This window comes from Amphiura filiformis, chromosome 13 (genome assembly GCF_039555335.1).
Source record: "Amphiura filiformis chromosome 13, Afil_fr2py, whole genome shotgun sequence".
In the NCBI taxonomy this organism is placed as follows: domain Eukaryota; kingdom Metazoa; phylum Echinodermata; class Ophiuroidea; order Amphilepidida; family Amphiuridae; genus Amphiura; species Amphiura filiformis.
This window is the reverse complement of record NC_092640.1, coordinates 66,555,434-66,567,067: the sequence shown is the minus strand read 5'-3', so window position 1 is coordinate 66,567,067 and position 11,634 is coordinate 66,555,434. Positions and strand designations below refer to the sequence as shown.

General features: G+C 38.5%; 1 protein-coding gene across 1 annotated transcript; it reads right to left on the bottom strand.

Annotated features, from left to right (window-relative positions):
- Positions 1–3,464: 3,464 nt before the first annotated feature.
- On the bottom strand, positions 3,465–9,706 carry LOC140167370 (protein unc-93 homolog A-like). The gene is made up of 4 exons (XM_072190679.1): positions 9,434–9,706; positions 6,453–6,859; positions 4,337–4,604; positions 3,465–4,058 (listed from the first exon to the last, which is right to left on the bottom strand). Exons 1-4 carry the CDS (start codon positions 9,675–9,677, stop codon positions 3,673–3,675), a joined length of 1,305 nt encoding a protein of 434 aa, XP_072046780.1. The 5' UTR covers positions 9,678–9,706; the 3' UTR covers positions 3,465–3,672.
- Positions 9,707–11,634: the final 1,928 nt, after the last annotated feature.

Here is an 11,634-nt window from a genome sequence, read left to right as displayed (position 1 = left end):
ATGTTGTTCATTCCAATGTATGTTTATGTCCCCGGCAATTAGTAGTTTTCCTGGTATTAAGGTAATGGTATCAAGAAAAGTGTCAAATTCCGAAAGGAAATCAGATGTCCGAAACCGATTGCTCTTTGAGGGAGGAGGACGATAAATAACAACAATGTTCAGGTGGTTGGCATTGTCTGTTATGATTACAGTTTCAAAGTAAGTAGTACTTGGTTGGTCTGATCTGACATGAAGGTTTAACTGAGTTTTATACACAACGGCAATTCCGCCTGCATGATTTCCACCTGATGGGCGTGGACAATTAAGAAATGTGTAACTAGGTGGTGTACTCTCACCAATGATGACATGCTCATCGGCAAACAACCATGTTTCTGTTACTATCATGATATCGATGTCATGTTCTATAATGTAGTCGGAGAACAATTCTGTTTTGTTTCGTATGGACTGCATGTTCCACTGACAAACATTGAGTTTTGTGGGAGCCGTGTCGTGCCTTTGTAACTGCTTCAAATTTGACAGGTTAGCACCACGAGTGGGTAAGATGGTTCCGCTGGTAGTGTTCTTTTTAGTGATTATTGTAGGAATGGGACGCTGAGTTTTGTTGAAAGCTCGGTATCCTCGTCTGGTGGGTTTAACATTGCAAATGTTCAATTCTCTCAATTTTCCATATACATCATATGGTACCCTACATGTAGGACTACCAGTAGATGGTTGAAGACTTAATAGCTCCTCTCTAGAGTAACACAAAGAAGGCATATTGATCATATTGACCGATGTAATCAATATATACCAAATAGCTAAAATCAACAATTGTAGTCTGGCCATTAGGTGTGAAAAATCAAGTCCAATCCAATATTCAAGTGATTATCAAGTCCTGCTTTACAACAATTGCAAGAACTACCACTGTGTACTAATAGAGATAGACACTGTATATTGGCAGTTTAAGCTTCTCCAAAATGATGAAAATGTCCCCAAAAATCCAGTCAAAGCGATGTAACAGCAGAATTTTTGGTCAGGTAGTAAAAAGAACACAAGTATTAAACACTAGTATAGTTCTGGTAGTGGAGCTCAAGTTAGATTCGCAGAAATCAGATGAAATTCAGAGAGCTGATGTGGAGTGCAACCATTAGGCGCAACAATCAATTATCGTCACGGCTGTGTAAAGAAAGAAAGAAAGAAAGAAAGAAAGAAAGAAAGAAAGAAAGAAAGAAAGAAAGAAAGAAAGAAAGAAAGAAAGAAAGAAAGAAAGAAAGAAAGAAAGAAAGAAAGAAAGAAAGAAAGAAAGAAAGAAAGAAAGAAAGAAAGAAAGAACTAGACTTAGCTGTGGTCTAAGACCACGAACACAGCCGTGTGGTGACCCCTTAATCACCTTTGACCCCAAAATATATGAAAACCCCCATAGACATTGGCTAATGTCAATGCACGTGTCCATGTGGCATCACTTTGCTATGCTTTTTGTGGCAAAAGGGCCATTTTGAAGGTATATCGTTTTATACCGGAAGTGACCCCTTACTGACCATTGACCCCAAATGTGTGTACACCATATAGACACTGTGTTATAACAATGCATGTGTGCAAGTGGCGTCACTGTCCTACGTCATTTGTGGAAGAAGAAGCATTTTAAAGGTATTTCGTTTTATACCGGAAGTGACCCCTTAATGACCTTTGACCCCAAATAAAATAATACCACATATAAACTGGGTAACCACAATTCATGTGTGAACATACCGTTACTGTCCTATGTTTTTCTTAGCAAATAAAACATTTTGAAGGTTTTTCGTTTTATACTGGAAGTGACCCCTTAATGACCTTTGACCCCAAATCTGTGTACACCCCATAGACACTGGGTAATAACAATGCATGTGTGCAAGTGGCGTCTCTGTCCTACAGAATCTGTAGAAGAAGATGCATTTTAAAGGTATTTCGTTTTATACCGGAAGTGACCCCTTAATGAGATTTGACCCCAAATAAAAAAAAATACCACATATACATTGGGTGACTGCAGATCATGTGTGAACATACCGTTACTGTCCCATGTTTTACTTAGCTAATAAAATTTTTTGAAGGTATTTCGTTTTATACCGGAAGTGACCCCTTAATGACCTTTGACCCCAAATCTGTGTACACCCCATAGACACTGGGTAATAACAATGCATGTGTGCCAGTGGCGTCTCTGTCCCACATAATTTGTGGAAGAAGATACATTTTAAAGGTATTTCTTTTTATACCGGAAGTGACCCCTAATGAGCTTTGACCCCAAAAAAAAAAAATACCACATATACATTGGGTGACTGCAGATCATATGTGAACATACCGTTACTGTGCTATGTTTTATTTAGCTAATAAAATTTTTTGAAGGTTTTTCGTTTTATACCGGAAGTGACCCCTTAATGACCTTTGACCCCAAATCTGTGTAGACCACATAGACACTGGGTAATAGCAATACATGTGTGCAAGTGGGGTTGCTGTCCTACGTAAGTTGTGGGAGAAGATGCATTTTTTTTTTTTTTTACGTTTTTGACCCCTGTGACCCCCTGCGTGACCTTTGACCCCGCGAGTTTCATGTGACATGTAGGGGCATGGTCAATGATCATTGTGACTAAGTTAGGTTAAAATCGATGTAAGCATGTGAGTGCTAGAGCAAATGTAATGGTTGACAGAAGAAAGAAGAAAGAACCTGTAAGAAAAAAGACACAGCCGTGACTAACGTCACGGCTGTGTAAAGAAGAACCTGTAAGACTAACGTCACGGCTGTGTAAATATGCAACAGTACAAGCAGTTGTTGTATTATGCAATAAGCAAACGATTTAACGAGGTATATTTGTTTAAATAAATAATTAATCGTAGAGGATTGTAGCGAAAGATCGATTAGCGTCTTCAGCAGATGATGATGCTGTGACATCTTGTCTAACATATAAGGTATCACCACTGCATCACCATCTGCTGAAGACGCTAGTCGATCTTTCTCTACAATCCTCTACGGTCAATTATTTATCTCCTCTAATATGATGTGGTGTGATCAAGCAAAATCAGTTTGAAGTCGGACATATTCAATTTTCAGTTTCTTATAGGATTGTGAACATTTTACAGAAAACCCCATTGAATTTGGACAACCTTTTCAAAAGATAATGAGCAATTAAAGAGTTTCCAAAACAATAGGAAACAAAATAAAATACTTCCCTTTTTTTTTGGCTAATTCTCAAAATCAATATTTCCGACTTCACATTTCCCTTGTAAAATACAAGGATCGCTTTCTTGGAGTATACAGACTGAAGACTGCATGTTTATATCGCTAAATGACTGAGTATAAACTTATTCAGTTTAAGGGTACACGACGTATTGTTGGTCGAAGCAGCCAAAAAATTCGATTTTCATTATCTAATTCAATGTATTATTGAAAATAATACTTTGATGTTTTGCAAAAGTTCTTTCTACAAATTATATACTTTGAAAAGTTGCTTGATTTATTGTTGTTAATGAGTTATGTACGTTTCACAAAAGTGTTGTTGTTTCAGCCCTCTTCACAACATAACTCAAGAACCACAGGACTTACACACTCGCTATGAAATGATCAATGCAAATTTTGTCAAAGCTCACTACCATTCGCAAGATGCTGTAACTACCAAATCGCAACAGTTTAAAATAGTTGCTAACCTTAAAGCATCGACAATATCATAAACTTGTGTTTGACTCCAATTTTAGCAAGTTGGTACAAACAGTCGCTACATCGCCTTTAATATGAGATTGAGAAGCAACAATTATTGCTTGCTTTTCAGGTAGAGGTTTATTTCCTGTCATCTTTAATTCGTTGATATTTACTGGTTTTATTTCTTTTTCTTTTTCGCATTTATCACTCTTTAATGTCTGCTTTATGTCATATTCTAAAACATAATACGTTACAATGGCGACTGTAAGAATTGATGTCATAATCATCATCTGATGATATGCGCACAAGAAGATATTGAGTGCAAATCCGAGGGAATAACAGGCGTGATGAAAAAAGAGATGTGATCCGAAAGCTCCTTCTTGTCTTTCAGCGAACAACATGCCAACTAATGCTGAAACGACAAAAAGCGAGAGTTTGTGTAGAATCAGAATTTAAACTTGATAAACAGGTAATAAAATCTTGTTCTATTGGAATTATATGAAATTAAAGGCATCTTTGTTGGTGTGTTCATATGTGAGAGAGGTGTGGGTGCGGTAAGTGTGTGTGGGGGTGGGGTGGGGATGTAGGGGGTGTACCGGTGTGTCTATGTACACGGTTCAACCGCCGGTCACGTCAACCGGCGGTCGAGTTTTGTAGCCACCCTAAAATACCACGGGAGGATTCTCTTACCAGTTATCTGTGTTGTCCTTAAAGCACTCCCAGCTCCTAACCCAACAGCCATCACGTATATATCCCAATTATGAGCCTGATATGGTTGCCATAAAAACATCCACATGAGAAAGACTAACTGGCTAAAAAATCCAACTGTAAAAACAACCATCCGTCCAGTGTACTTAATGGCTGTGCCAGAGACTAGTGCAGCAAGGGCTCCTCCAATGCCTCCAGCCGTCATGACGAATCCGATGTTTTCGACCCCTGTTGTACAACTTACAAATGACTGAAATTGAAAGAAAATTAATCGTTTAAGGGTTTTTTTTACATAGTGACGAATAACAAGTTATATAAACACAGCCAAAAAAGAAAGTCTCCAGTAGTTCCATCCCCCATTTAATCAGAGTCTGATGAGTTTATGGCAAAATAATTTATATAATAGTTTTCTATACACTTTCCTTCAAAGGTTGATACCAAATTTGATATCAAAAGTTTAATCATCGTGAGCATAGAAACCGTTGTTTGGAAATTCGCGCAATTTTAAAAATGACATAGGGAATTGTATCACGTAGCAGAGCTAGCGTGAGTGCCAAGAATTACGTCGCCTGAATAGGCCGGCAGGTTAAAGGTTTACCCATGCATGTCAAAATGCAAATCAAATACCCTGCTCTTTCAATTGTGCGCAGGCAAGTGTGCAATGATTCCTGTACGGGTTGCTTCAGGCCACATAATGAGCTGATACCATGCATTGGATTTTGCGTAGTCAATTCGTAATTTGTCATTTTTAAAATTGTACGAATTTCCAAACAACGGCTCCTATGCTCATGATGATTAAACTTTTTATATCAAATTTGGTATCAACGTTTAAAGGAGAAAAAAAAACTATTATATAAATTATTTTGCCATAAACTCATCAGACTCTGATTAAATGGGGATGGAACTACTGGAGACTTTCTTTTTTGGCTGTGTTTATATACCACCCTTGTATTGCGCCAACGATGAGGGCGACATGTTCGCATTTCGGTTTCACAGGCGGCACAGGAAGCGCAACACGTGACGTACGAGGCTGGCGAAGATACAGGGCTGACAACCCCATTCAAAATACACGGTTAGCAATTACAAATGGAAAATTAACATACTTGCAGTGTGGTACACGGTCGTACCCCGACGGTTTTAGAGTAAGATAATTTTGCTTTGACACCACATAACAAATTTAGAATTTTTTATGAAGATTTCATGATTATGTGTTAATCCAATGGCGACCTCAAAATTTACGATATCGCTTCCATCACCGCCTGGGTTTCACTCACTATAATGGCGAATCCGTTTTGGCAATTGGGCCTTTTAATTCCTGGTTTTAGTTTAAGATTTGGCTACGTGGTTTCCCATTAGAACCTCTTTTAGAGGTATGGTCATGGCAGACACAATAGGATGACGTTACACGAAGTGAGAAAGGTCGTTTGAATTTGCCGGGTTTTATCCAGATTGAATACCGTTCACCTAATGTGTACACCATACTTCAAAAGGTTAAAGTATGGTGTACACAATAGGAGAGCAGGTATATAATATTCGCCGTAGAAGTGATGATGTAACAGGATTACCTACCATAGCACGAGATGAATACAATTTTAGATTATATCGCCCTACACTACAAGCAGGTTGCACTCATCACCTGTATATGTCTGCAATCATGGATTGAATACAATCTCTTTACAGATATACTGATCTTACAGGTGCGAGTGATCAACATGATGTGTATTCTAGATAGAATTACGATCCAGGTCTTTATCCCTGTTTGACATCTATGATTCAATGCATAGGTACCGCGTGAACGTTTTAGTGCAGGGCGATATATTCGAAAATTGTATTCATCTATTCCTGTTACAACGTCACTTCTACGGCGAATACAATATTTATTTCAAATGTTGTGTACATCAAGGTTTCCAGTATTCAGGGATGCAAGCTGACGTGAAGGAAAAAGCCCGAAAAGTGGGTGAATCTGGGCCAAAAGCCTACAAAACGGGCTAAAAATAAAGAAAAGTGCGGGAATTTGGACTTCATGAAAGCAGGAATTCCTGCAAAAGCAGGAAAACTTGCATCTCTGGGTATTGTTAGCATGCACCTTACGACCTACCTTCGTGAAGGTCCCAAAAAAGAAACTTAATTCGAGTCCATTCAGCGCAATGATAGGTACCAACAGAGCAAAGTGGCGACTTTTCATTATTCGTAAAGCTGTTAGCGCCAAACTTTGAGCTCTGTGTTTTTTTGGCGGAGTTACTTCACAGAAGGCTGACAAAGTATCAATGAAAACAATCGACACGACTACCCCACAGAAACAACATCCAAGAAGTACGCCGAACAAGGTATTTTTAAGGTTTTGGTTGACTTCAACATTGTATTCATCAGTAGTGTTACCATAGTCAGCGATGTATTGTATACAACTCGACGGTGTTCCACCACAATGATCCAGTGTGCGGTTAACCGGATAACCGATGGATCCCGAAACCCCCTCGTATAGAATAAATGATGATATCAAATTTCCTGAAATTAAAAAATACAAAATAATACATTAAAAAGTATATGACACATAAGACCTTATGGTTTTTACGACGGTATTGTCGAGTGTGTAGTTTAGTTTAGTCCAGTCCAGTTTTAGTTTGTAACTTCCCTTTTCACTTTAGTTCACTCTAATTCACTTCACATAGGCTAAGTTTAATTCACTTTATTTTCCGTGAAGTTTTTCTTATTCACTTTACCAGGTAGGTTTACCTTTTCTCTGCTTTACTTTGATTTACTTAACTTTGCATCGGTTTACCTTCCTTATAGTTAACTTTAAATATCAAATAGCATATATATTTACGATTAGTTTCCTAGAGTGACGTATGGGCTGTAAATGATTATATCTGTCCTTGTCTCGGGACCGAGACTTTATCTGTCCCTCCGGTGGGCAAAAAGAGTGGAGAGGAAGCAATTTTTGCAGGGCAAAAAGGGAGACAAGCAATTTTTGCAGGTTAAAGGGCGGGACAGGAAATATTTGGCAAGGCAAAAGTGCCAGGGGTAAGAGATTTTCGGCACACATACGTTATTGGCACCTTTTAAATAAAACGCTCTAATTAGAAAAACAGTAGGCCTACAGAAACGTTCAAATAATGCAAGATTTAAAATGGGGGGGTGATTGGGTCCTGTTATTTGTCAGGGTCGAACACCCCACACACGACAAAACCTTTGCCCTGAGTTTGATGAAGAAACAATTAATTTGGATGGCATGACATAAAGTCATCATTGTTGTAGAAAGCTACCGGTAGTTATGGTTATCATAAGGAAATACTTGAAAATAAGACAACCCTGAAAAAGGTAAATACTATAGTAGAATAATGTTATTATTAAAGGAGACAGTGAGAACACGGTGGTGAAGGATTTGACTCATATTGGTTTGAACCTCTGTAGTACTGAAGTGTTGTGCATGCACGGCATTAGGACACAAAGCACTTAACCTCACTTGCCTGGCCCCACCCAAGTGTGAGTGGGGAGTCATCCTGACTGTTAATGTACTTTGGACATAATTAACTACTTCCTAATTTCTATTCATGGTCAATTTTTAGTCTCATCAAGTCCTTAAAATTAAAACATTTAATTTGATATGACACTTTCCAGTTTAGTGCACTATTAAGTAATGAAAATTTTAGACGTGACGGTATGTGCCTGTCAATAGGCCCGTTCTTTGAAAAATCAAACCCGATGACTCCCTGTTTTACGTGCGGCTATCCATTGTATCATCAAAATGCCACAAAATTAATGCGAAAACTTACAATTATTCTCTTATTTTACCAAGTTTGTATTATAAAATTGGGGAATTTGGAACAAGAAATAAAATGTTGCCCCATTTTTTCTACCCGATTACCACTTTTTTTTTAAATGTTATACCCAATGACCCCTTTTTCAAAATCTTTTACCTAGTGACCCCCAATGACCCCCTTTTTCAAAATATTTTACCTAGTGACCCTCTTTTGTTCATTTTGTTTGTAACCAATGACCCCACTTTTTTTCAAACAACGTTTTGTACCGATAGGCTTTTCTATACTTCGCGACGTCGGTTGGCACATACAGGGTGTCCCAGAATGATCTATACCGGGAAAGATGGAATTTTTTAGGTATGAAGGGAATGTTGAATGGTCTGCATTTTAAGTTCTACATATATTTTGCTTTCTCAGATTTTTTAGATTTAAAAAATTGGACGTTTCTAGTAGAAGTTATAGAAGATTGCGTAAAAGTGGTGAATTCTAAGTTTTGACAACGCAACCTATTTTGAAAATCTGTAACATTACTAACCGTTCAGCACAAAGTTATTTGGAAAAAGTTATGCAGGTATTTTAGTTGTGCCCTGTTCATATTTCCACTTAATCCCATTCTCTCTTTGGCGGTAGTTTTAAATATAGTTATTGTGGTGTGAGGTCCATGTCATTTGAAATGCTTGCAGAGATCGAACTGTTTGTGGTACAGAAAAGATGGCTCCTCAATTTACTGTACAGCAGCGTGGATTTCTTTCAAAAACTTACTGGCAAACCGGCAGCTATGTTGAGACGCAAAGAAGATTCATTAGATGATAGTGTATAACATAAAGAAGCTTGACGAGCACAGAACTGTCAGGAATCGGCAGAGTGAAGCTTCAGGTACTCATAAGACTGTAAGAACCAGAGCGAACATTGCAGCTGTCCGGCAAGCTTTAAGGCGCAACCCCAACAGTAGTTGTCGTCGAAATGCTGTGCCAAACATCCCATGTTCTTCATTTAATCGTATCGTGCCATTTTTCAAAGGTATGCAACTCGTTTTTCATAGATTTTACATTATTGCATGCCACGCCAAAACAAATAAAGGTAGCGTGCTGAAATTAACATAATAAGTAGGAGACATGTCCAACATTATAATGCTGGTATCAAAAATAGATACACTGCCCGTCTTCTATTTTTAGTTATTTTTGCAAACACGGTACAAATCATTCTGGGACACCCTGTATCTGGCACTTCTAAAGTTGAGTGCTCCCCCACCCCCCAGACACCCCCCCCCCCCCCCCCCACACACACACACACCAACACACCCCCACCCACCCCACCTTACCTGGTATGGCACTGAACTTCTGAAACCATAAAGAGATTCCGGCAAATCGACTCACTAAATTCTCCGCTGTTTCCCCAGTAACAGACGCCAAATGTATCGCAGTTGTAGTAATATGGGTAGATTGTGCAACCCAAAATGGCGCAACGATCACTCCAATTAGCGTTGAGACCGGTAGCAATATATAAGGTTTTGGGTAAAAATTACAAGCTATATAAACACACCAACACGACGTACCAAAAACCATTGTCCATTTGGTGCCGATTTTTGCAATAAGAATTGGTGCGAACAGACAGGCTAGAGCGTGACCCGGGAGCGTGACATATGTGATATATACTGAGAGACGCTACTCCTGTAGATCCAGGGTGAATACTGCTCTGTAGACTTACAACTATCATAAATGTGCCACAGGATAGGAAGACTGCACCAGAAACGCCAAGGAGATTCTTCCAATGTCTCTCCATCTTTCTTCAGGGAACTAATTCTGAATGGCTAATGAAAATAAATATGTCTAAAATGGCTAAAATAAATAATTTAGCCTCGCTACGCAACGCAATATGGCTAAGTCAGTCGTGTTTATCCACAGACCATGTGTTAAATGTACATCACAATCAGTAGGGGAGAGCGGGGAGTGTTCGCCCTATATTTTTCTGACCAGCCTAGCGATGTCAATTTTAAGGTTAGGGATGACCTGATTAGCCCATGTGAAAGCCCTATGTCTTAGCTATATACAGCCACAATCCCAGAACTATAGGCCTTACAATAGCAACAGGATAGAGCAAACAAAAAAGTTTTGCAAAGTGGCGAACTTGCCCCATATTGGGGCAGGTTCGCCCATATGGTGGGGTAAGTTCACCCTAATCACAAAATAAGGTTTAAACATTGCATAACAATAACATATTAAATGCAAACATTAAGCAAGAGTATACAGGGCATTCATTCTCTTCTGTGGAGTCACTAAATTTGATACAGGGGTCGGGTCAAGGTAAAATGTAGGGGTCCAAAGTGAGCTTAAACGTATCATGTTTACAACTTCGGGGAGATTATGGATTAGGACATAAACGGTGGTATGAGTAATACTGATACCACATAACATTAAAAACCATGTTTTTCAGTAGTTTTACCTTGTTTAAAGGTATAATTATAAATATTTTGCATAATACGCTGATGGGGCAGGTCCGCCCTCCAGTTTGGGGTAAGTCCGCCCGGGGAAGATATAGGGCGAACATGCCCCATCCTCAAAAGGGCGAACGTGCCCTTGTGCACATTTTTGCATTTTCTTCAGGGTATGCAAAATACAAATCGAATAAGGAGTTTATAACTGCATTAAATCTTTGACAAATCCCATATGTTCCCAATACAGATTTCCATTAAAACCATCTGTATTTATGTTTCAATGATAATACAACATTATTAATGCAAGAAAAAATTATGTTTTGGTGCAATATTTTTGTTTTGGCTGCAGTTCGATGAACAAGTCCCTATATGTCGCGTAGCTAATATGAGAAGTTTATAATGACCTATGTCACCTAATTTTGTCATTTCCAAATTCCCCGATAGCCGTAGTGCTGAGAAACAAGGGGTGGGCGAACCTGCCCCTAGGGCGAACACTCCCCGCTCTCCCCTACATCAGTTGACACTTCAGGCAACTCAACCTTTTGAACTTCGCATTGAGCGCCCTTCGTGTTTGCATTATACAGGGTGTACCAAAAGTCTTTACCATTTTGAACCGTGTTCCTATTTTAATGTGTGCAAGAGATGTAGCATTTTCAATTCAATTGTCATGCATATGCCAACATTTACAACAATTTGCTATTGAGGCTGTGCAATGATTATCTGACACCATAAAAAGGGGAAAGCAATTTTTAGCAGGTCAGAAGGAGGGGTAGGAGATTTTTGGTAAATTATTCATGGGGTACCTTTTAAATAAAGATCTCTAAAAAGGGAAAAGGAAAATAGAAAGAAAGAAAGAAAGAAAGAAAGAAAGAAAGAAAGAAAGAAAGAAAGAAAGAAAGAAAGAAAGAAAGAAAGAAAGAAAGAAAGAAAGAAAGAAAGAAAGAAAGAAAGAAAGAAAGAAAGAAAGAAAGAAAGAAAGAAAGAAAGAAAGAAAGAAAGAAAGAAAGAAAGAAAGAAAGAAAGAAAGAAAGAAAGAAAGAAAGAAAGAAAGAAAGAAAGAAAGAAAGAAAGAAAGAAAGAGAAAGAAA